The 22440-nt window shown below is 39.1% G+C and overlaps 7 protein-coding genes across 7 annotated transcripts; 3 read left to right on the forward strand and 4 right to left on the reverse strand.

Annotated features, from left to right (window-relative positions):
* The first annotated feature begins 1597 nt into the window (after nt 1-1597).
* Nucleotides 1598-4387, forward strand: LOC110424546 (sulfite exporter TauE/SafE family protein 2-like). Its single transcript, XM_021439141.1, has 4 exons — nt 1598-2442; nt 3451-3585; nt 3692-3814; nt 3919-4387. The coding sequence occupies exons 1-4, from the start codon at nt 1639-1641 to the stop codon at nt 4225-4227; spliced, it is 1371 nt and encodes a 456-aa protein (XP_021294816.1). The 5' UTR covers nt 1598-1638; the 3' UTR covers nt 4228-4387.
* A 143-nt stretch (nt 4388-4530) lies between these two features.
* LOC110424201 (transcription factor ILR3-like) lies at nt 4531-6898 on the reverse strand. The gene is made up of 5 exons (XM_021438729.2): nt 6245-6898; nt 5834-5896; nt 5581-5658; nt 5341-5503; nt 4531-5167 (listed from the first exon to the last, which is right to left on the reverse strand). Exons 1-5 carry the CDS (start codon nt 6424-6426, stop codon nt 4901-4903), a joined length of 753 nt encoding a protein of 250 aa, XP_021294404.1. The 5' UTR covers nt 6427-6898; the 3' UTR covers nt 4531-4900.
* A 476-nt stretch (nt 6899-7374) lies between these two features.
* CXXS1 (thioredoxin family protein CXXS1) lies at nt 7375-9513 on the reverse strand. Its single transcript, XM_021438730.2, has 3 exons — nt 9180-9513; nt 8807-8929; nt 7375-7752 (listed from the first exon to the last, which is right to left on the reverse strand). The coding sequence occupies exons 1-3, from the start codon at nt 9279-9281 to the stop codon at nt 7600-7602; spliced, it is 378 nt and encodes a 125-aa protein (XP_021294405.1). The 5' UTR covers nt 9282-9513; the 3' UTR covers nt 7375-7599.
* Nucleotides 9514-10990: 1477 nt separating this feature from the next.
* ATK1 (kinesin 1) lies at nt 10991-15371 on the reverse strand. Its single transcript, XM_021438359.2, has 14 exons — nt 15108-15371; nt 14766-15017; nt 14523-14667; nt 14338-14447; nt 14132-14251; nt 13805-14008; nt 13235-13444; nt 13083-13157; nt 12844-12990; nt 12633-12771; nt 12424-12533; nt 11952-12113; nt 11652-11872; nt 10991-11308 (listed from the first exon to the last, which is right to left on the reverse strand). The coding sequence occupies exons 1-14, from the start codon at nt 15150-15152 to the stop codon at nt 11131-11133; spliced, it is 2118 nt and encodes a 705-aa protein (XP_021294034.1). The 5' UTR covers nt 15153-15371; the 3' UTR covers nt 10991-11130.
* Nucleotides 15372-16575: 1204 nt separating this feature from the next.
* On the forward strand, nt 16576-18005 carry LOC110424241 (oxygen-evolving enhancer protein 3, chloroplastic-like). Its single transcript, XM_021438781.2, has 3 exons — nt 16576-17009; nt 17400-17695; nt 17814-18005. Exons 1-3 carry the CDS (start codon nt 16709-16711, stop codon nt 17910-17912), a joined length of 696 nt encoding a protein of 231 aa, XP_021294456.1. The 5' UTR covers nt 16576-16708; the 3' UTR covers nt 17913-18005.
* A 1543-nt stretch (nt 18006-19548) lies between these two features.
* On the forward strand, nt 19549-20328 carry LOC110423881 (putative histone H2A.3). Its single transcript, XM_021438296.2, has 2 exons — nt 19549-19851; nt 19949-20328. The coding sequence occupies exons 1-2, from the start codon at nt 19663-19665 to the stop codon at nt 20165-20167; spliced, it is 408 nt and encodes a 135-aa protein (XP_021293971.1). The 5' UTR covers nt 19549-19662; the 3' UTR covers nt 20168-20328.
* A 98-nt stretch (nt 20329-20426) lies between these two features.
* LOC110423880 (protein DESIGUAL 2) lies at nt 20427-21582 on the reverse strand. The gene is made up of 3 exons (XM_021438295.2): nt 21327-21582; nt 21048-21253; nt 20427-20651 (listed from the first exon to the last, which is right to left on the reverse strand). The coding sequence occupies exons 1-3, from the start codon at nt 21426-21428 to the stop codon at nt 20441-20443; spliced, it is 519 nt and encodes a 172-aa protein (XP_021293970.1). The 5' UTR covers nt 21429-21582; the 3' UTR covers nt 20427-20440.
* Nucleotides 21583-22440: the final 858 nt, after the last annotated feature.

The raw sequence follows: 22440 nt of genomic DNA on the forward strand, positions 1-22440 counted from the left end.
AAACTCATCCACTCCCTCTCCCCATACTCCATGAGAGACAAGCAGACCCAAGCAGGAACTTTATTTTCTGAAAGAGATATAACACATTATCTACTTACAATTGGGGTAGATATTAACCTCAAAAATCCAAGACTGCTTCCTAGATTTGTCGTAATATAAATAAAATTTCCAAGTCATCATCCATTTCCCATCATCTGGTGACCTTTTGGAAGTAATTGCCAGGTATCTCGAGCTTTCTTCCCATCAGGAACATGCCACATATTGCCCCATTACCAAATTTGCCCATCAATATCCCATGAACTTTTTCTTCTTTAAATATGGTGCACTGATTTTTCCTAAAGCCAATCCCACTAGCAGCTCCTTAAATGGGAGTGAATCTTAATTACTATTACAAATATTTTACCCAGCTAAACCATAAGAAAAAGATTGAAAAGTGAAATGTATGTGAGCCTATGTATGAGGAACATCCTTTAGAGATAAAACAATAAAGATGATCATACCTGCCTGTCCCGCAACTGGCTTTTGTTTACTTGTTTCCTCTCGGTTTATAGTTTGTTGGAATTTTCTGCCATTTTCGTTGTTTAAACATGAGATATCTGCCCCCCAGCCCCCTACTTGTAATGGGAAGGGAAGCTTCGTGGGGATTTCTCCTCTTCACGTGTAACCTGTGTGGAACTTACCCTGTAGAGGACACAGGAGAATGAATACGAAATGAAGTAACGACCCCCCCATGTAGTATACATGTCATGTGCTTGCTTATGTATACTACTAATGAAAGGTGGAAATTGTGAGATTTATGTATTGATTTCATGAAATTATTCTTGATTCCATTCCTCAAAATCAAAATACGAGTAATTTATGTTGAATCACAAAATTAGAAAATTGAAATCTTAATATTAGTTCTAAGTAAGTATTTATTTCACTTTTTTTAAGATTTTATTTGTTTTCACTCATAATATGTACAAAAGCTATCGAAATACAATGATTGACAGAGTTTTACATTAAAGAAATCAATTCACTAAACATTTATTGATATATGACAAGATTATCAAACTTCAAATTTTTTTACAATAAAACAGTACAAAAGCAATTTTAAGAAGAATTTGAAGTTCGAAATTAAGTATGATTGCAAATTATTTCTATTAGATTTTTCTTCATTTCTTTTTAGGAAATTAGAGAATACAAAAAAAAAAAGTCTCTACTCAAACAAACACAATTGTCTATTTTTAACAATATAATTGTTTATTTTTCAACACAGGTAACTATCTGTTTTCAACAAAAATAATTATTTATTTTTCAACCTAATTATTTGAATAAATATAACTTTTGAATAATTATAATTATTTTAAAAAAAATTTCATTCTTCCACTATTTTTTCTGATAATTTCAAATTTACATATTATAACGTAAGTACATAAAAGCAAATCTAGAGTGTGTATTATATTGTTATTTAACTCTTTAACACTTTTTGAATTTGATCTTGTACTTTTGTTCTTTTCCCGACAAGTGCCATGCAATTCAAGATATTCTCTCTTCATCCTCATATATAAGAACACTTCATTACGACTCTTGTTTCGACACACAACTCTCTCCGCGAGACACACACCACCACACCAGCACCAAACAACTGCCAGCAAAATGAAGATTCAGAATTTGCTTAGATGGATTGGTCTCACCCTTCCCATTTACATCGCCCTCGCCAACCAGAACCAATCCCATGCAACACAAACGCAACCCATTTTAGATGACCTCACAATTGTCAGTTTCATCAAAAAAACCCTCCTTTGGAAAAGTCATCTGATAAAATTCCAGGGCAACAGGCTGCAGCTATCAGCCCCCACTGTGCTAGCAGGAGTGTTCTGCTTCATGGCTTCCTCCATATCCAGTGCGGGAGGTGTTGGTGGGGGAGGGTTGTATATACCCATTCTGACAATCATGGCAGGTTTAGACCTCAAAACTGCCTCAACTTTCTCGGCTTTTATGGTGGCAGGAGGGTCAACTGCAAATGTTGTATACAATTTGCGTACCACGAGTTCCAAGTTTGGGGGTAAGACTTTGATTGACTATGATGTAGCACTTTTGTCAGAGCCCTGCATGTTACTAGGAGTAAGTGTTGGAGTAGTTTGCAACCTTGTCTTCCCAGAATGGTTGATCACCATCCTGTTTGCCGTTTTTCTTGCTTGGTCTACCTTTAAGACATGTAGAAACGGGGTCGGGCACTGGAAAATGGAATCAGAACATCAGGAAACTAGAAATAGGTGTGAAAAACTGGAAAATGGAACTTGTGGAGAAAGTGGAGAGATTAATGGTCTAGAAGAACCTCTGGTGAGTACAGAAGGAAAAGCAAAATCGAGGTTTCCATGGAAGAAATTGGTGGTCTTAGTTATGGTCTGGTTTTCCTTCTTTGTCATCTATCTCGTTCGTGGCAATCGCTATGGGCAGGTACCACTTCTTGTCTCATTCTCTGATCAAGTCTTTTAAAATTTTGCTTATTAAGAAACAGTAACAAGTCTATTCAGATAGTAAGTTTTCTTCTGCTATAGTATTGTTTTAAGAGATTTCAACTTGAATTCTCATTTCCAAAGCATTAGCCTTCATTTGTCTTTTCTTTTCTTTCTTTCATCTAGAAGAAAAGTATTCCTACTGCTGTATATACATTAGGTTATGTCCAAGTCACAGTTTCCTTTTTTAAGCATCTTTCGGGACCATGTTAGAATATTTCAGACGATTCAGCTAATCAGCTTTCTGTGTATACCTTGTTCTTTTCCTTCTAAAGCATATATGAAAAAAGCTGCTGTCAAATGTCTTTCATCTACTTAAAGAACTTCCACAAGCTTCTTAGGTCCCGTGGTAATTATCTCCTCATTTCATGCCTTTCCTTCTCGCTTGGATTTGCTCAGTCGTGAGATCATGATCAAAACAAGGACTAGTTAATGAAGCAATTAAGAGAGGAGGCGTGGAGATATCTAATTGCTTTACAAAAAATAGAACAGAACATGTGGTATATACTCTAACTAACCTAGTCTTAATCTAATTGAACTTTAAATAGGTAGAGGTAATCGATAATGGCCCGGGTTTGAGTTTAGGCCAAAGTTGTCTGTTTCTTTACACCAAACTCAATTTAAAAAGGAGAGCCGGCAAAGTGAAAGCCACCTCACTTTGGACTAAAGCAGTAAAAAAATCAAGGGGCGAATAAGCTAGCAACTGCTGTATGGTCCAAGTATTCGATTTTGACAGAGCACTAGCTGTTAGCATATCCGCCCACTTTTCTGTTAGTGTTAGTCTCAATTATTACAGTAAAGAAGCATATATAAATTCAATCAAACCAATCATGATTTAATGATAATCTCCAGTGTAGTAGATATTAATAAGTTAAGTGGGGGAAGATATTCAATCAATGTGTAATTCATGGCATGTTGGTTATTTGTGGCTAATTAGAAAAACATGCAGGGTGTCATGCCAATGAAGCCTTGTGGAGTAGGATATTGGACTCTCTCATTGTTTCAAATTCCTCTCGCCATAGCTTTTACTGCATGGATTCTTAATAGAAAAGAGGTCATCACATGCCAAGGTCAAAATAAGCAGGTGCTTAACAACTTAATACAAAATTTATCAATAGCTACCAGACAACTTAAAATTGAGGCAAAAGTTATCTAAAAACCCTTTGTTTTTGTGTTTTTTCCATGTGAAGCGGGTTAACAAGTTTATTTTCCCTTTTATGGCTCTACTGGCGGGAGGCTTGGGTGGAGTTTTCGGAATTGGAGGTGGAATGCTTATAAGCCCACTTCTTCTTCATGTTGGGGTAGCCCCTGAGGTTAAACACTGTCACTTCTCCCTTACTGAACCATTGTAGAGTTTCCATACGTTATCTACTAGCCAAAAGGAATGATGCAAAATCAATATATCATCTGCTTGCAGGTAACAGCAGCTACTTGTTCTTTCATGGTTTTCTTCTCGTCTACCATGTCTGCGTTCCAGTACTTGTTGCTGGGCATGGAGCAAACCGGTACTGCCCTTATATTCTCCATCATTTGTTTCGTGGCATCGCTTCTCGGATTGGTGGTGGTGCAGAAAGCCATACGAGAGTTGGGAAGGGCATCCCTTATCGTATTCTCAGTTGGTATAGTGATGGCTCTGAGTGCCATTCTGATGACTAGCTTTGGAGCTCTTAATGTTTGGGAGGACTACATCTCCGGGAGTTACATGGGATTCAAACAACCTTGTTGAAAATCAATTTTAACTGCGTTTCTTTTTGAGCTTTGGAATTAAGACGGAGGGATTAAATACTACTTGGTTATGCTTAATGTATTAACTAAACCATCACACTTACCTTGTATGGCAAACTGGTCTTGTCCGATTTTGCTCAGGGCCCAAAGTAGGGCAAACTATAAACAGAAGTTCAGCTCTGCAACTCTTTCTGCTTCATTACCCATTCAGGACCATCTTTTCGGGCAGTGTCACCGGGCCACTAGATCAAATGGCTCGGATGCTATCAAAGATTGCCGCAAACAAGACACAAGGTAAAAGAAATTTCAATGAAAAATACACTGGATTTACGTAATTTTAAGTCGAAATTACACAAGCTGTGTAACTTGTAACTAACTGCAAGATCCTCTAATGATATTCTTACTTTAGCATACATAGGCATAGATTAAAAGATTTGGTAACATAATTCACCAAATTTAGTTGTACAAAATTAGAAGTTATCATCTGAGCACTCAATGATAAGAGTTTCAAGTTTCGCACATGGCCTTCAGTTGTCATACTCTTTGCCAAGGAGGGAAATAAAGGGTGAAAAGGACACAATGAAAAGAAAGCCACCACGATCAATGACAAACATAGTTATGAACGATGGCTCTTTATGCTGAGGAAGGCAGACACAAAATAACAGCCTGCCAGCTTATGCAACTGGGGGGCGGAGAATATGATCCTGTGACGTATCAACAGACGCAGGAGGCAAGAACTGCCACATGGAAACTCCAGGGTAGCCAACAAAGGGCACCAGCTTGCCACCAACAACTTGGCCTGGAGTAGAAAATGGAGTTGGAATAGCAGGAGGATGAGGTAGGAATCCTGGCTGAGTACCCAAGGCCTTGACTTGCCGCTCAAGATTCTCTTTTTCAGTCTTTAGCCTCTGTTTCTCATCACGAAGTTCATTCTTTTCAGCCTACAAAATAGAACTCTACTCAGCACAACCAAAAAGAATTAAATACTCAACCCACCCAATGCTGTTGGAAATTTAATTTAAGCAAACTGATGCATCAAATAAAACTTTTAACATGCATCACTTGTCCATGTATATGAGCAAATAAAACCTAGAATATAGAAATCCAGGCTCACCTTTAGCTCATTAATCTTCTCCTGCAGACTCTCATTTGACTCCCTCAGTTTCTGGGCTTCATCCCGTAATTGAGTAACCATCCGAACGGCATCAACCAATATAACAGCCTTATCCACTTTGAGAGGCCTTCCAGGATCTAGGATAGAACCCAATTCCAGGAACCTTGAGATAATGAAAATGTAAACATCAGAGAAGGCAAAATGGGGTGAGGGGAGAGATACTGGGGCAACAAAACATGCCTGTCATTTAGCCTATCCCTTCGCATCTTTTCTCTGCAAGCTTTGGAGCCAGATGCACTGCATGATCCAGACCTGGCCCTGTGATAGAATGATAAGAGATCAAACCGAGTAACAAGTCCAAGCTAGCAATTACATTAAAACTCTACAGAACCTAAAGCAATAAATTGGTGCAGAAGCCAGAGCAGAAACCGCATTACAGAAACAGAGTAAGGGAATACAATAAAAAATAGTTAACGGTTGAGTAGCTGTGTACCGCTTTCGGGAGCCTGTTTCGTTAAGACTGTCTGAATTCCCAAACGATTCATTAAATTCAACACTGCAGAAATATCAAGAAAGATTAATCACCATGTCTAAGGTACAGTGAGATATTAACAGAGCTTAGCTTGAGAGAGCAGCCGGGAAACGGCAGCTAGCCAGCCACTTAGTTCATTATCCTATTCCATTGCTAAAAATAATGCTAAATTAAATAAGGCTAAACCAACAGACAACTTGGAAACAGAACTATAAAATTCAAAAGCAATTGCTCGAGCACCACAACATTGGAAAAATCCTTACTTGAGACCTACTCAAAGTTAAGTTCCTCAAACATGAGACAATCAAGTTATAGTAAGTCCCATGTCATTTTATAATTCATAAGCAATAAATAATGGGAGAAGGGAGGAACCTGAGAGGAGGAGTAGAGCAAGCAAGGGACTGAGATGACCAGATTGGGGCTGCAGGGTCAAGTGAGGGAAGATCACCACCAGGGACAGGAATGTCTTCTAACAAACCATAATCATCAAAAATCCACGTGTTGGGATTTTCCGAAGAGACCAGCTCCTCCCCGTTCGGTTGCCGGGACATCATATTCCCGGCAAGGATTCAGTCGTGCCACAAGGCAGAAGATGGGGTTTGCTGAACAAGTGATTGGAGGAGGAACAAAAACAAAAAGAAAAGAAGAGAAAAGAGAGAGATATGGAACGAGTGAATTTGGTTGGCTTGGGGATTTTTTGGGTGGGAAGATTGTGATGGTGGGAAAAGGCTAGAGAATATTTCCTTTGGATTTGGCTTTCCGGAATTGAAAGGGATTTGAGAGAAAGTCCACATTTTTTTTATTTCCTTTTGTTAAAAAATGTTTTTTCTTTTTCATCCCACCATCCCACATGCAAAAGAGACCAGACCAGTTCACTTCCTTTTGGTTCGGCTACGCAAGAGTGACACATACACAGTCCTTTTCAGAATTTGGGTCTTTTGTTCTATCTTTCATGGTGGGCACGTTTCGGGCTTAACTGCTCCACCAAGAGGGCTTGGTGGACTCGTTGTGGCATTCTCAACATAAACAAGGCTGTAAGCCCAGAAAAAAGGGCTTGTTGTCTTAACCCGTTTCAGGACTTCGGGGCAAGGAAAACCTTATCTATCCTAGTATTTGTTTTGTCAGCATATTCAGCAATGGACATCGGTTGGGTATGGAAGAATTCTGTCTGATAGCTACGTATAACCACCTGGAGATGCACCAATGAAGCATGTGAAAAAAAGATGGTTAGGGGGATGGGTCACAATCCCCAGATTGATGCTGCCATCTGCTTGTGAGAAACAGAGGCAGGTAGCTCAGAAGGCGGGGATAGAAAGATTATCAGAAACAAATCAAAACACGGCATTGGCCGTCGCCAGGAGCTGCCAGAGGCACAAAGCTTTAAACCCCTTTTAACTTTCACCGATTGACGAAGTCAACAAGAAAATTCGATTTGTTTACACTTTACACAACAAATTGGTCCGACTGCATCGGATTCTCGAGTTGTCATGTATGAACAAACATTATATGACAAAGCAAGACAGCTGCTGATAACATTTTCAAACATTGAAATCACACAGTTACAGGACAATACACAATCACCAGAACAACATCTGTGCTGCAGTGATGCACCAAGACAAACACCCCTGTTTTCTCAAACGAACAAGGCAACCACATAAGTTTTTTACACTTTCAACAGATTTATGAACTCACATGCATCGATATGCTATGCATCGATATGCTATGCATCATGCAACATATACGCGAGTGGACTGCACAAAACCATGGATCCTTTTCCTTATCTCTTCTGGATTTGCACCGACTAACTTATCAACCACAGTACCTCCCCTCATCAGTAAAAATGTCGGCATGGCCTTGATCTCCATCCTCGTTGCTACCTCCTAATAATGCCACTCAGGAAGAAATATTCAAGTCATCTTCATAATAAATGCCAATCAAGTAAAAAGGGCAAATAGCAGAAATCAATTTTGGGCCCTTTCTTTTTCAGAATGTCAAGTTCTGATAGCAAGAGAATTCAAACACGTGCAGACATTGTAAATGATTTCTGATCAATGGTTATCAATCACCTAATCTATTGACTTTAGCAAAATTATATTTGAAAGATTTTCCCAGGAGCAGGGTTAGCAGTTAGCACATTGCCTGTTAAACTATGCTGTAAAATCCATGTCAGGAATGAAGGTTGCACCAGTAGAACATAGAAAAGTATTATTAATCCTTATTTTCATTTTATTAAATAGTTTGACTAGAATTCCATCCGTTCAAGAGCTTCTCCTACGACATCATGTACAAATTCTATGTTCTTGGGCATAACATGTCACACAAATAAATAAAGAAAGCTAAACAACTAGACCAAACCAGAAACCTAATATGGTATGAAAAATAGAGCATAGTGTGACACTAACGTTCAAAAATCACCAAAGAATTTTCTTCCCTTCCTCCAAACAATCAAAATATATAAATAAATAAAGAAACCGAAACACCTTACACCAGGGAGCCCACAGTGCTATTAAAAGTCATTATTGTACCTAATAATCATAAGAAAATTCAACTTGATCCCAAAAGGATAATACTTATCCTCAGCTTCACAACTAACTAGCATTGCCTTAAAAGCTACAAGCCAAACCGTATCTTTCTAAAGAGGATTCTTGCACATCTTCACCATATCAAACTACAGTCACAAAATTATATTCAGTCAATAGAACATGGACTCTTGCACATCTTCAGCATCTCAAGCTACAATTGCAAAATAATTTGCAATCAACAATTCATTTATCAAAAGGTCAAGAAGGAGAAGGTAATGAACTCTCTGTCCATGTCGTATAATAACATTCCCATCTCCATTCTAGTTTGCGTGTGGAGTATCATTTGAAATGGTAACCCATTATTTAAAACCCACATCTCAACGGTATATCAAGAGACCATAAGATTTCTTACCTTAACATCATCAACATCAACGGTGAGAAACAGAACATCTTGGAAAGATGAGGCCAGTTCTTCAAAAAAGGGGTTCATAGCCACTGAAGGCATACACCATGAAGCAGTGAAGTGCACAACAATCTACAACATCCCCAGCCAAAACAGAAATCAAAAAGACCTTTCTTTGAGACAAACAGCCCATGTATGCGAAGACATGAATTATGAATATGAAACTCTCATAAAAGAAAACCTTCAAGGAGGCAGATGAGTAACTAAAAATCCCAAGAAAATAAAAGATATAAACAAGATAGTTAGGGAATTTGGACTGTTTGCAAGAACAATGACAGAAAATTTCTAAACAATGGAAAGTGAAGAGAGTTGAAAAGCTTACTGGGCATCCCTGATTTGTGGCTTGGTTGACATAGAAGTCCCAGGATTCAACAGACTCAATCTTCACAACCCTAGACTTGCTCTGCTGCTCTTGGCCCTCCATCTCTTTCTTCCTCCTCTTTCACCTCCCTGGGCAAACTCCTCTCTGATGCTTTGCGGTGTTGCTTGCTAACAAAGAAAAATGACTTCGAACATGACAAAAAATATGAGTCGCTTCAAGGTAGGCCCACCTCTTTCCACATTATCTTATTCATTTTTATTTTGTGCTTTAAACCTAAACAATATCCTGATCAAAAATTGTTAGAAGAACCTAGAATGAAAAGACCAAAGGAGCCTTCTACACCCAGAGCAGAGATATAGTTTTTGTCATCTTCTACCTTTATTAATTCCTATTTTTGCATACTCACCTGGTTTGTTTTGTTTTCTCCCACATAAAATATCTCCCAAAATTATATCCTTTCACGTAAAAAAGAAAAAATTGTCGCCTTCCCTCTCCTCTTCTCAACCCAGAATTCTATTGCTAACGGGAAATTTGGTTCTGTCGTCGACCTCAAAACCATGGGCGCCCACCAAAGGTCACATAGATTTTCTCTGTTTCTGTATCCATCAAATGATGAACGTTTACCATACAACAATGGAAAGAGATTACCTCTTGTCATAAGTCATAAAACCAATCAGAAAACACGGCATAAATCTAAGAATACAGATTAGTAGTAAGCTCAAGCAGAACCTCTACAAGATGATGATACAAACCCCCCCCCCCCCCCCAGGCATATGTCATTTCATTACACTCATTACAACTTCCTTCGATTACTAAATATATTACTTCTGTTGTATAAAAAGAATGAAGGTTTGATAAGAGATAGTTTTCTAGCCACAGCTCAACCGGGAATCGGCTGGCCGCAAGGTCATCTGACGGCGGGGAACTCCGATTTCGCATGCGTTTACTCTTGCAGCAAAGCGGAGAGAGCACAGTGACTCGCCCACGGAGGAGGGGTCCGGCGATACGTTCACAAACATTAGGGTTTTCGAATCTCCACCGAGACAAGGCTGTTTATGGAGGAAATATATTTCAGAAGGACATCCTCGGAGGCTGTTCATGGATGGGAATAAAGATGATAACTTCTTCAAGAGCATTTTACCTGGAGAAGATATGTCAGCTTGGAATTCCTGAAAGGCACATGATCCTCCTTCTTTGCCAAGGCAATATGACATCACTCAATGCGGCCGCGCCCCGCTGCGCGGGCCCGCCCCGCGGGGGGGCGCGGGGGGCCGCGCGGCCGGCCCCGCGCCCGGGCCGCCCCGGGCCGACCGGCGCTGGGTCCCGCACCATCCGCGTGGCGCGCTCCGCGACCCGCGGCCCAGCGAACCGCCCGGACGCCCCCCGGCGCGCGCGCGGCCGCCGGCCCTCCGCGCGCGGGCAGCGCGCGAGCGCGCCGCGCGCGTACGCGAGCGCCACGGCCGGCGCGCGCGGCGCGCGCTCGGGGCCGAGCGCCGCCCCCCCCCGGCGCCGCGGCGCGGGCGCGCGCGGGGCGCGGCGGCCGGCGGGCGGCCGCGCCGCGGGGGCGCGGCGGACGCTGCGGCCGGCCAGGGGCGGCGCGCCGCGCGCCGCGCACACGCCAGCGGGGCGGGGCGCGCCGCAAGCCACCCCGCGGCGGGCCAGCCCGCGGCGCGCGGGGCGCGCGCCGCGGGCGCTGCTCGCCGGCGCGCGACCTGGGCGGCGCACGGGACGGCCGGCGCATGCATAAGCTCTGGTTGCATGGCCTGGTTTGTATGAAAGAGGTCGTTATAATCATAAGAACAATTTATGCGAACAGACAAGTACAGTGCGTACTGCAATCACCTGAGTCTCCTTTCAACCTATCTCCAGTGGCCACCACTCCTTGACAGTCGGCTCACTTCCTGCCACATCAATGAGGTTCAAGACACCCTGCCACTTGTGGCTCAGTGCCCTAACAGAGAAAAGGAAAAGGAAATGTCAGTGTTACAGAGGAAAGAGGGCTTATGAAGAGATTCAATGTGAAGGCAATCAAAGGAAGGATCTTTACCTCGTTCACCCCTGATATCCTTAATGTGAAAACCATGTGACTTCTTGACGATTGCTCATTCATATGCGTCCTCCCCACAGACCTGCAAAGCAGAAAGCATAACCCCCTTGAACATCCAAATTGTACTATGACATGGTCGTTGACAACAATTCTCACACAATTCATTAAATATTAGAGACAATCTTTTCTTGTTTTTGCTTCAAGTTTTATCATTTATAAACATTTGATTGTTTGTAACATCATGTAGTTTAGATGGAACTAATTCTTTCCTTCCAAAATCATTCGATTGGGAAATAATTGCAGGCACAATTTTAATTCCAACATAACTTTGTAGAAACATATGAAACCTAGGGTAGATGCCAAATGCAAGACATAACCTACACAAATATGATGGCAATAATCACGAAGACTCTAAACAATTTTACCTGCTTTGAGCAGCCTGGCGTAAAAGTGAGGAAATCTCAGCTATGCTACTAACATCAACAATGGTCAGGTCACTGACATGTGTATTACCATTTGCATCATGTTTAATGGTGTATTGCTTTCCAGAAACTGCACTCTCTGGGCGTGTTGGATCTGAACAAATTGATCGATTTGTTGATAACAAATCACGGATGGTTTCATTGTATATTTCCAACATTGAAGCCTAAAAATTTTAGAAAGAGATGGTTAAAACCATGATTAGTCAATGTAATAAGTGAAAATCAGGATTCAAAATGAATTACCTGCATTTTGTATTTCCACCCCTGTGCTTGTAGTGACTGACTACTTTGGAATATCTGTTCCAATGAACGCGGTATCAACCCTTTTTGTTCTGGGGCTTCTGGCCTTCCCATCATGGTGTAAGTCTTACCTGAACCTGTCTGTCCATAAGCAAATATGCAAACCTGCCAAACAAAACAACCCACCAACAATCTATGAATGCATATTTCCTTTATATCAAAGTGAAAATGATGCAGATCAGATAGCAATTGTGGACAATTACAACAGATTTTATAACTGAACTAACATCATAGACGTTGTAGAATTCAGCTTCAAAGAAGAAAAGTCATATGCACAAGAAATCATCTAGCTTTAAACTCAGATGTTCCTCAACTTTGAAACAAAATATCATTACCCACCATAGATTACAATTCAAATGCAGTAAAAAGCATAGCTTAAATTTGCAAAAACTCAAGGATAGAATAGCAAAATCACCTTATATCCATCAAGGGCACTCTGTACCAATTGGGATATCTCCACAAAAACATCTTGCTGTGAAGCTTCATGATTGAAAACCTTGTCAAATGTGAAAGGATATTTTTGTCCTGTTGACAGTTAAATAATATAAGTAATTAGTAAGATTTCTTGCATTTGATTTTAAACAGAAATTGAATAAAAAAGAAAGAAAACATATATGTTCTTACCACTTTGTATCAAGTCGATGCCACGGCCAAGAGATTCCGTTGATGTAGGATAAGAGACGACTGCACCTTCTGTCGCTGCACCATCATCCGGTAGTAGAGGACGTACCCGACAAAATACTCGTATGTTCCCTTTTAGTTCCTGCAATTAAAGATTACTTAATATCATTACAGAATTACAAGTAGCAAATAAAGGGTGATGAAGCAGCAGTACCAGAATAGTATTGTGCAACTTTTTCCTTAAATTCTCTCCTTCAATAAGTTTATGCTCCATATCTGCCAATCGATCTTGTAGTTCTTGCATGGTTCTTTTTTGTTCTAAATATTCCATCCGTGTTTCTGAAGCTGATAAATCAGCCATCTAGAGATAAGGAAAAAAAAGGAACAAGCTGTGACATTAAGAACTAGACTGATGATATTTTCTGCAAAACAAGTAAGCAATGTCATTGGTACCTTTAATTTCTCATTAGCAGCAGCAAGCTGAAGCTCCAGTATTCTCATTTGCTCCCTCTGGGAAGAGCATGTCTCCTGCAAAAGAAACCTAGGATGGAGGAAATCTTGCGAAAAAAGGATTTTACCACTTCCAAGAAATAAAACCAACCAACCTCCAAGGACTTTGATTTCATTGTCAAGTTATCTAACTCTGCAAAGGACTTCCCAGTACTTTCTTTGAACTTCACAATTTCAGCAGATAAGGCCTGCACTTGTGACACCTGGCGATCACGATCATCCCGCACTTGTTGCAGTTCCCCTCGTAGGCATTTGACTTCATTTACTAATGTTTCCTTTTGATTAACAGCATCATCTTGTGAAGCCTGAGAACAATAAGATACAAAGGATTCAAAATCTACCATGTTTAATATTTGTTGTCTCCATGTGTGAAGTGTTAACACATGTTTATAGCAACCAGGGTTGCATCTCTTAAGTTTAGAAAGAAAAACAGGAAAGGTGCGCAGAATATCCCAAAAAAAATGTTTATATCAGTTCAGAAGATGTCATCATGAAAAATCTGTCTCAACCATATTATTGCAAAAGATTAAATCCAACCACAACAGAAGAAGTTCACCAAACTGCATTTAATTACTTAAAACACATTATGCACAGGAAAAAAAGCAAAAGAAATAACAGGATAAGCTAACAGAGAAAAATTCTAGAACAGCTGACATAAAACTTACTCTTGACAAGGTTAATTGTTCTTGCAGTGAACTGCAGTGGCCCCTTAAAGTGCTAAGATTCTCCACTATTGTCAGTTTCTCCTTTTCTACTCGTTTGAGCGACTCCCGGACTGTTTCAAGGTCAGTGATTAATTTGGAATTGTACTGTTGGAGACTCAGGATGTACTCTTGTAATCGCTTATGTGTATTGTCAAGCGAGGCAGCCTGCAAAATTGAACAAAATATAAGCCTGCAAAGTAAACACTAATTTATAATAGCATCAATTTTGTTAAAAAAATAAAGCAAACACATCAATAATCAATAAATATATATATCTATATATATTACCCTCTCATTAGCAGCTGCTATATCCTGCTGAGCTTTTTCAAGCTCCTCTGTCAGAGTAGCCACTGACTTTTCAGCAGCAACCCTAGCTTCATTTTCATTTCTATGGCGGTCAATAGCATCCTAGTAATTAAAACCAGACAAACATAAAAATAAAACATTAGAGAAAAACAAATATTCCCTACAGATTTTTAGGATTACGATCTTACCAACTTTTCAGACACTTCCTTGGAAAGCTTCTCCTGTAATGACGCATTACTGTCCCTTAACTGTGAAATAACCGCATTCAATTCTTCCTCCTTGTTTTTCTTCTCCAGCTCTGCGGAGCAGAAGAGTTAATTAACAAAATCAAGCAATAATTCAAACTCACTTGCCAAAAGCAGTGAGAAGTTACCTGTATCAATGCATTTTTTCTCAGCAGATTCCAATGAATTCTTAAGCTTCTCTTTATCAAGCACATGACTCTCATCACATTGTTGAAACCATTTCACACAAAGCTTAAGCCTTTTATTATGATCCGCCGCGTGTTCATATTTAGCCTGTACCAATAAATCACCAACGAGAACAACTATACTAAAAAAACAAATTTACAAAATTAAAATTTATAAACAAAAAGCAAAAGCAATAATAATTTGACCTTGAGATCGAACTTTTTTGCTTTCGGCTTCTCGTTCAATAACGCTTCGACTTCTTCCTTGGTGAACTCATGATTAGGGCATTCCTCAGCGTTTCCAGCATCGGCATTGGCTGTGGTTGTAACGTCTTGCCGGTTGTTAACAACGGCAAAAGCTTGTCTGGTTCGCCCGGTTCCTGTGAGTCCCACTCCTCTTCCTACTGCTCCAACCCTTCTTCGTTTATCTAACGGGTTTTCATCTCCAATTTCCTTCCTCTAAAATTAATAACAAGAACAGTATTAACTAAAAATGAACAAAACAGATCGAGAAATCGCAAATAAAGATGAGAAAATTAAATTGCTTACAGTGGAGGGGCTGCGAGGAGGTCGGTTCTGGTTGCGGGAAGCCATATTTTGAAACTCAGTCGAAGCTGATGCTGTAGTGTTGATATGGCCGGAGCAGGGTTGGATCTTGGCCGTTGATATGTGAGAAAATGGACTTCAAGATCTGGATTTTTTGATTTGATATTGGGTTACAAATTGGAACGTTAGGGTTTGGGAAAGGAAAGCGAGTGAGAAAGAGAGAGAGGGTTGTGAAATTGGGGGGGAGCCTGGGTAGTGGATTTTTGAATTGATTTGAAATTTGATCTGGCGGGCTCTCCTACAAAATAAAAAAAAAAAAACAAATTAACGGTACACGTTTTTGTTTGGGCCCAACTGGGTCGGGTTGTTCAGATCGTTAACCTCAACCCGCTCGACCCAAATGCAGATGGATCGGACTTCAATGAATCAAAATGTTAAGCCTCTGATTATGAATCAACATTTCCTTTTCATTTCTTTATTAGTAAATACCAATTAAATTAAATTCTTTCTCTTTTTTAAAGAATAAAATAAGGAAAAAAATACTCATAATTTAAAGAAAAGTTATGACAAAGAACAGCCAAGTCAAATTTTGTAAAATATCTTAAAAATAAAATTAATCTTTAGATCGTGTTATTTGTTTCGAGTTATTTTTATTACTTTTACGGATATAGTTATTATACTCATTTTAATTTTCATGGATCTTAAATTAGTAAGAGATTGATAGATTTTGAGCTTATAAGTAAGAATTTTTCTCCACCAAATAAGTATATTTTTAAATTAAAAATGTATATTCATAACAAAATCATAATGAAAAATATCAATATCAAACTAGATTCGAATCAAAGTGGGTTTCTCGTTTTTGTAGATAAAAGAATAAGTGCAATGAAAATATTACTTAATTGAATGGAATAGAACATCAATTATGCTAAAATTAATAAAAAATAAAATAAATCTTGACTTTATAAATAAAGTTTTTTTTCACATAATAGATATATTTTTTGAATTAAAAACATAAATTTGTAATACTAATCACTCACATTACTTCTCAAAATAACCATATGATTATTACAAAATAATGTCATATAATATTAAAAAATTAATAAATTAGTAACAATTTCATATAACCAAAATAAGTAGAACATTTACAGTCTTAAAATACTTACTAAACAACATTCTTTTATCAAATCGCAAATCAAAGTCCTCCCAAAGAGCAAATAGCAAGCTGATATACACACCAAATACAACCATTTCAAGTTAAAAGATTTAGTGGCAGTCGTTGAAGGCTGACAGACTTGCATCAAAATCTTTGCAGAGTCCACGTGTCAAACACACAACCAGGCCACCGTGAAACCCAATCCAACATGTCAAATGCCAAAATCATCGACCACCACATGTCTAAGAGCAATTGGTGAAGGCCATATTCAAGTTATCCAAAATAGAAAATGGCAGATAAGGTGTCTGCCCCAAATCAATCTACATCACAGAAAACAAAAATTGAACAAACCTGAACACCACCACCAGTCCAACACTCCCAAAAAAGAATTATAATCTCACATTTTCTACGCTTAGCTCAGTCACGTTGACAACACTAACCGGTTGCGGAGATGGCGCAAGCAATGGCATCGATGGCTGGCTTACGTGGCTCCTCACAGGCTGTGCTGGAAGGTAGCCTCCAACTCAGCGGCCAAACCCGCTTGAACATTGCTGGTAACTCTAGAGTGGCTGTGGCTAGGACTGGTTTCACGGTCAGGGCGCAACAGGCACCAACCGAGCCTGAAACTGGACGCAGAGCCGTGCTGGGTCTTGTTGCTGCTAGTTTGGCCACAGGCTCCTTTGTTCAAGCTGTGCTTGCCGATGTCAGAAAAATCAAGGTTGGCCCACCTCCCCCACCCTCTGGTGGACTGCGTAAGTTATCAATTCTTTCAATTTCTACAGACATGATAGTTTGGTTAAATTTGTGAATCAGCAGTGTTCTTTGCTTCGAGATGGTAAAGAAAGGCACAAAAAATCATGATGAACAAGACAAGGTTTTTTGTGATGGCTGTCAATTGGACTCAAATTGTGATTTTGCGTAAGGAAATTTGTCCATAGTTTCTAAAAGAAGTCATTCATAAACAATCTCTGATAAACTGGTGAGGGTGTTGATCACCAATGTAGTTTCCCAAATTTGATCAAACATTTCTTTGTAGGCCATGGTCCATAAACGATCATGAAAAACTGAAACTGTAGGTTGAAAATGGTATCGTTATTTAATACAGTTCAGTAATTTTGATGGCCGAATCTGCATGTTGGCAGCTGGAACTCTAAACTCTGATGTGCCAAGAGACCTTGACCTGCCATACAAAGACAGGTTCTTCATCCAACAACTTACTCCGGCTCAGGCAGCTGCGAGGGCAAAGGAGTCAGCCAAGGATATTGTTGGTGTCAAGGGTTTGATCGACAAAAAGGCCTGGCCCTATGTCCAGAATGATCTCCGTCTCAAGGCTGAGTATCTCCGCTATGACCTTAACACAGTCATATCCGCAAAGTCCAAAGATGAGAAGAAGTCTCTCAAGGAACTCACTGGGAAGCTCTTCGACACCATCAGCAACGTAAGTTTTGGAGCTCAATTGCCACACATACACACACAGTCATTAAGTCTTACAGTATCATTTAATGGAAATTGGTTCTGGTATGGGTTTCTGTTCTTATTATCATATCTTCTTGCAGCTGGACCATGCAGCCAAGATCAAGAGCACCCCTGAAGCAGAGAAGTACTACGCTCAGACTGTATCTACTCTGAACGATGTCCTTGCCAAGCTTGGCTAAGGGAATTTGCTGTATTTTGATATGTAAACCTTGTTCATCGTTTTGTAGAGACACTTGGTTTCTATCCTATCCAAAGGGAATCTTTTAACGAAATTGAAACTTGTTAATTTGTGAAGCATTAATTTGCCGTCACCTCTCCCAAAAGATCTTTACTTCCAGAAAAAACAGAAAACAACAGCCCATCAATTTAAGCAACTAATAATTAAAAGTTTAATATTCAGTAAAATCTCTAAATTATTTTAAAAAATTTAAATAAACTTTTATAATTTTATTATATTTAAATAAATTTTTATATTTTTATTTTAAACTAAATAAATATTTATATTCTTATTTTAAACTAAATAATTTTTTTTATATTTTTATTTTGAGTTAAATAAATTTTTACAAATAATGATTGATTTAGTCAAAATATTATTTGTCATTTGATACTATGTGACTAAAACGTAATATATTAAAATATTATAATTGATAATAATATAACATATTAATATATATAATAACTGATGATGATGTGACATGTTAATTTGATGTGATAACATGATTAACATTTTTCATATTTTACATTAAATGTTATGCATGTTAGTGTTATTTAAATATAAAATGATAAGTAATATTTTGATAAATAATAATTAATCAATCATTAATTATAAAAATTTATTTGATTCATAATAAAAATTTAATAACTTAATTAAATAAAATAAAAAATATTTTTTTATAAATAATTTAAAAACTTGTTTAAACATTATACCATAATTAAACCAGGCACATTTTTATTTACCTCCTAGGTCTCTCCATTTGAGAGATTCCATTAATGGTCATAAAATTTATAAGATTTTATGATCCCAAGCTACATGGCCATAGTAAAGAATTGATGCATGACCCATGACATAAAGCTTTTTCTCCACTTACAATTCCACGGAAAAGAAATTCCAAGTTTTGGCGGTCTTCTGTTGCATACACTTAAGGGAGAGCAAAACATTGGCTCGACCTTTTCATTGGTCACGTAGAAATATAATTGGTTCTAACATATGTAAAGAAAGAGGACCACGTAGAAATTCAGCAAATTTAAAATAGGCAGGTAAGCTTAAAACATAATTAGTTCTAATAAATAAGATTTATATTTGAGTATTATCTATGTATAGTATTTATATATTATGAGCTAATCTTGGATTATCACTTCATAAATATATAAAAATAAAAATTGAAAAGCATTTTAAAATAAATATTTTTAAATTTATAAATAGTTTATTTTTTAATATTTATAAAAAATTTAAATTATTTTATTAATGAGTTAATAATATTTGATTCTCTTTAAAAATGGATTAAATATGAACAGAAATAATATATATTAAAAATAATTGAAAAATTCAGATAAATCAGCCCAAATTTAAGATGAAGATTGGACTTTGTGGTAACCTGTCCAAAATTTTCAAACGTGGCGGCGGCGGCTGGGCCAGGCCTAGACTTCCGTTTCAGCCACCCTTTAAAATCCCTTATCAATCAGGAAACCCAGGCCCCCTCAGTAACCGTCCATCAAGAAGTACGATCAACGGCCGTAGATGACGATCCGCGTGACTTCCTCTCATTGGCTCTCACACCCTTATCCACCAACTATATAAACGGCAAGATCTCCAAACCATCCCAAATAGAGACTTCCAAAACCGCCACCTGTCCGACCTTTACTTTCAGAAACTCACAAATCTCTAACTTCTCTGTTCTCGAATAGTAACAAAGTCTAACAAAAGAAAAAATGGCAGGAAGAGGGAAGGCAATCGGAGCAGGAGCTAAGAAAATGGGCCAATCGAGGAGCCAAAAGGCTGGTCTCCAGTTCCCTGTAGGTCGTATTGCCCGTTTCTTGAAAGCTGGAAAGTACGCCGAGCGCGTCGGTGCTGGTGCCCCTGTTTACCTCGCCGCAGTCCTTGAATACCTCACCGCTGAGGTAACTAATCCGCTACGATTAAACCCTTTTCTCCTTTTGTTGGGTTTTAGTCTGGGGTGGTGTTTGATTTGTGATTTGTTCTTCTGTGATTTTACAGGTTTTGGAATTGGCTGGTAATGCTGCGAGAGACAACAAGAAGTCGAGGATAGTTCCAAGGCACATTCAGTTAGCAGTTAGGAACGATGAGGAGCTTAGCAGGTTGCTTGGAACTGTTACAATAGCAAACGGTGGTGTTTTGCCTAATATTCATAACATGTTGTTGCCTAAAAAGACTGGTGCTGGCTCCAAGGCCGGCGGCCCTGCTAATGATGATTAGTTAGGCTCATTTTGATGTCAATTTGTGAAAATTTTGGTATTTTTCTTCTGGGTTTTCTTTTGCTTTTTTAGAGGATTAGTTTTGGGGAATTTGTGAAGATTGGCAATGGCTACAATTGATGTTCTGAATCAATTCCTTATTGACACATTCCGATTTCTTCAGTTCTGTTTCTACTTCTAAGAAACTTGGATAAATCCAAAATAATAATAAAAAATAATTAAAATCTGAATGCTGACTTTGTTGCATAGCTTGGAAAAGTAGCATAAGGTAAAATTAGGCATTGGCTCGAGGGCGGTTTGTTCTCTCTTCTCTGGCTGCAGCGGTTGCTGATACGTAGTAAGCAACGGTGAAAAGCCCATGAATGAAACACAGAATTCCTCCAATGGAGAAAAGCCGATGGTGGGATATGCCACATGTTTTCCTTGACTTGGAGTTCGACAGTGTCCCTATGATCAGCATTGAGAATCCAACTGCTAATGTTATCCTGTTTTGATCGTCACCCTTGGAAAAGTCAGTATAGATTTCAGATACAGGTTTCTTCACCATAAAGTCAAGCATGAGTTATAAATCTGGCGAACTTTGGTAGTACAAGGTTTTGTATATGGATTGGGGTATCCTGATAATCGAGAAGAGTTTCTTAGTTAAGAGATTGACAAGTTTGATGAAAATGAAATCTAAATAATAACTTCACGGTGGCCTGGAAACATTGCATTAGTCAAATTGTTATGGGAGGGTAGGCAAGTCCTGGACATGATTTGGCCTAAGATATTCATTACTTTCTGATTCTAATGTAAGTAGAATACGTGCAGTTTATTTGTTCTTCATGGAAAAGTGGAGAAACTAGGCCTAGAGGGAGATGGAGGGATATCAGAAGACACACCATGAGAAAATGAGGGAAGCCACGGCTAATTGTTTGTTAGCTGATGCTCGGTCCAAGTCTTCCTTGGTCCAAATGCATACGCAACCCCCAAGTATGTTACCAATAACATGGGCAAGGCCGAGAAGTACTGCTGCCGTCAATCCTAGCTTGAAAGCTTGAAAGCTGGGGTCTCTGCACTCAAAAATCCACATCCTCAAATGCTTCACCTGTTTAGCAGAACCCTATATCATTAAGAAGAGCTAAACACGGCTGAAATTCTCATTTGATTCTAATTCATACCTTGTTTTCAGCTATTTCGGCTTGAATGCCAAGTATTCCAGCTGTGATGTCCATAGCCATGATCAAGAGACAAACCACAAATCCAAAGTTTTTGGCGGCCATGCCTGTCGTAAAATTTTCGTATGGAGCACCAATGGATGTGATTGCAGAGGAGGCAGGAGAAATCTCAGTGAAAGCCCCCCTTTTATATTGGCAAGCTTTTATGAACTCTGGAGAGGAATACGAATAAAGTAGGACCAGGCATGGAGATTAGAAGCAAATACGAGGGGAGATTAGATGTGAGCTGTGAGTTTGGATTAAAAGCTTCTTTTGTCATTACATTTTTCTTTATTCTTCTTTTGCCGCCTTTCTTTTCTTTATAAATTCGGATTCTTTCCATGCAGAACAAGAAAAGTACAGTATCCACCGGAACTGAGAGAAATATTGAACAATCCCTGAGATGTGTACTGGACAGCAATCAGCTAGCCATAATCCCACCTTAATTGAAATTAGTAACATCTGGCTTAATTCTCAAAAAGCCACGGTCAAGCCCCCAGCAGTAACCCCAGCTTAGCTTGGTGCATTGGCAGTGGCAAACAGGGTGTCCTCCTGCCCCTCCCTTTTCTTCGCCATAGTACCCGTATTCAAGATTCGGTTAATTGATCAAACTATCTTGGAATCAAAGGAAAAGATGGTACCAACGTGACATTGTGAAGCAATACACCATAAACGTACCTCGAAGCCTGGAATCTACCTTTCCAGTGGGCAGCGTCGTACTTTAACTGTTTCAAGTTTCTCATAAAGCAAACACATTTTCACATAGAAGAATCGAAGACAGTGCACGGGAATCATCTCAAGGTTAGCGTGTGGATTCATTAACCCTAGCAATTGCATGGGTCGGGCGTAAGCTTGGAGCTAGTTTGTTTGCGTGAGATTGCTTTAGAACCCATTGGGATGTCGTTAGTAAGCAATCATGTTAGGCCCAATTCAACTTCGAGTATCTAGTTACACATGGCGCGAAAATATGGTGAAAGTGCAGGTGTCGGGCGGGTCCCACGACTGGATTTGGATGACTCTGTCAGAAACATTTTTCTAGAACCAACTCAAAACTTCCGATGTCTTCAGGTCCGTTGTG

Source organism: Theobroma umbraticum, unplaced genomic scaffold (assembly GCF_002168275.2).
Source record: "Theobroma umbraticum cultivar Fairchild unplaced genomic scaffold, ASM216827v3 scaffold_204.0, whole genome shotgun sequence".
In the NCBI taxonomy this organism is placed as follows: domain Eukaryota; kingdom Viridiplantae; phylum Streptophyta; class Magnoliopsida; order Malvales; family Malvaceae; genus Theobroma; species Theobroma umbraticum.

What these genes read in the sequence shown, in the direction of transcription:
- LOC110424546 (XM_021439141.1), top strand. Translation starts at nt 1,639, where the DNA reads ATGAAGATTCAGAATTTGCTTAGATGGATTGGTCTCACCCTTCCCATT. An exon ending in GCCAAGGTCAAAATAAGCAG is followed by an intron (nt 3,586 to 3,691) that starts GTGCTTAACAAC and finishes TTCCATGTGAAG; the next exon opens with CGGGTTAACAAGTTTATTTT. An exon ending in ATGTTGGGGTAGCCCCTGAG is followed by an intron (nt 3,815 to 3,918) that starts GTTAAACACTGT and finishes ATCTGCTTGCAG; the next exon opens with GTAACAGCAGCTACTTGTTC.
- LOC110424201 (XM_021438729.2), bottom strand. Translation starts at nt 6,426, where the DNA reads ATGATGTCCCGGCAACCGAACGGGGAGGAGCTGGTCTCTTCGGAAAAT. An exon ending in TGCTCTACTCCTCCTCTCAG is followed by an intron (nt 5,897 to 6,244) that starts GTTCCTCCCTTC and finishes ATATTTCTGCAG; the next exon opens with TGTTGAATTTAATGAATCGT. An exon ending in GAAACAGGCTCCCGAAAGCG is followed by an intron (nt 5,659 to 5,833) that starts GTACACAGCTAC and finishes ATTCTATCACAG; the next exon opens with GGCCAGGTCTGGATCATGCA.
- CXXS1 (XM_021438730.2), bottom strand. Translation starts at nt 9,281, where the DNA reads ATGGAGGGCCAAGAGCAGCAGAGCAAGTCTAGGGTTGTGAAGATTGAG. An exon ending in CCACAAATCAGGGATGCCCA is followed by an intron (nt 8,930 to 9,179) that starts GTAAGCTTTTCA and finishes GGGATGTTGTAG; the next exon opens with ATTGTTGTGCACTTCACTGC. An exon ending in TTGATGTTGATGATGTTAAG is followed by an intron (nt 7,753 to 8,806) that starts GTAAGAAATCTT and finishes TGGCATTATTAG; the next exon opens with GAGGTAGCAACGAGGATGGA.
- ATK1 (XM_021438359.2), bottom strand. Translation starts at nt 15,152, where the DNA reads ATGGCTTCCCGCAACCAGAACCGACCTCCTCGCAGCCCCTCCACT. An exon ending in GAAAAAATGCATTGATACAG is followed by an intron (nt 14,448 to 14,522) that starts GTAACTTCTCAC and finishes TCTGCTCCGCAG; the next exon opens with AGCTGGAGAAGAAAAACAAG. An exon ending in CATCGACTTGATACAAAGTG is followed by an intron (nt 12,534 to 12,632) that starts GTAAGAACATAT and finishes AACTGTCAACAG; the next exon opens with GACAAAAATATCCTTTCACA.
- LOC110424241 (XM_021438781.2), top strand. Translation starts at nt 16,709, where the DNA reads ATGGCGCAAGCAATGGCATCGATGGCTGGCTTACGTGGCTCCTCACAG. An exon ending in CCCACCCTCTGGTGGACTGC is followed by an intron (nt 17,010 to 17,399) that starts GTAAGTTATCAA and finishes GCATGTTGGCAG; the next exon opens with CTGGAACTCTAAACTCTGAT. An exon ending in TCTTCGACACCATCAGCAAC is followed by an intron (nt 17,696 to 17,813) that starts GTAAGTTTTGGA and finishes ATCTTCTTGCAG; the next exon opens with CTGGACCATGCAGCCAAGAT.
- LOC110423881 (XM_021438296.2), top strand. Translation starts at nt 19,663, where the DNA reads ATGGCAGGAAGAGGGAAGGCAATCGGAGCAGGAGCTAAGAAAATGGGC. An exon ending in TTGAATACCTCACCGCTGAG is followed by an intron (nt 19,852 to 19,948) that starts GTAACTAATCCG and finishes GTGATTTTACAG; the next exon opens with GTTTTGGAATTGGCTGGTAA.
- LOC110423880 (XM_021438295.2), bottom strand. Translation starts at nt 21,428, where the DNA reads ATGGCCGCCAAAAACTTTGGATTTGTGGTTTGTCTCTTGATCATGGCT. An exon ending in CCGAAATAGCTGAAAACAAG is followed by an intron (nt 21,254 to 21,326) that starts GTATGAATTAGA and finishes TCTGCTAAACAG; the next exon opens with GTGAAGCATTTGAGGATGTG. An exon ending in GCTTCCCTCATTTTCTCATG is followed by an intron (nt 20,652 to 21,047) that starts GTGTGTCTTCTG and finishes CGATCAAAACAG; the next exon opens with GATAACATTAGCAGTTGGAT.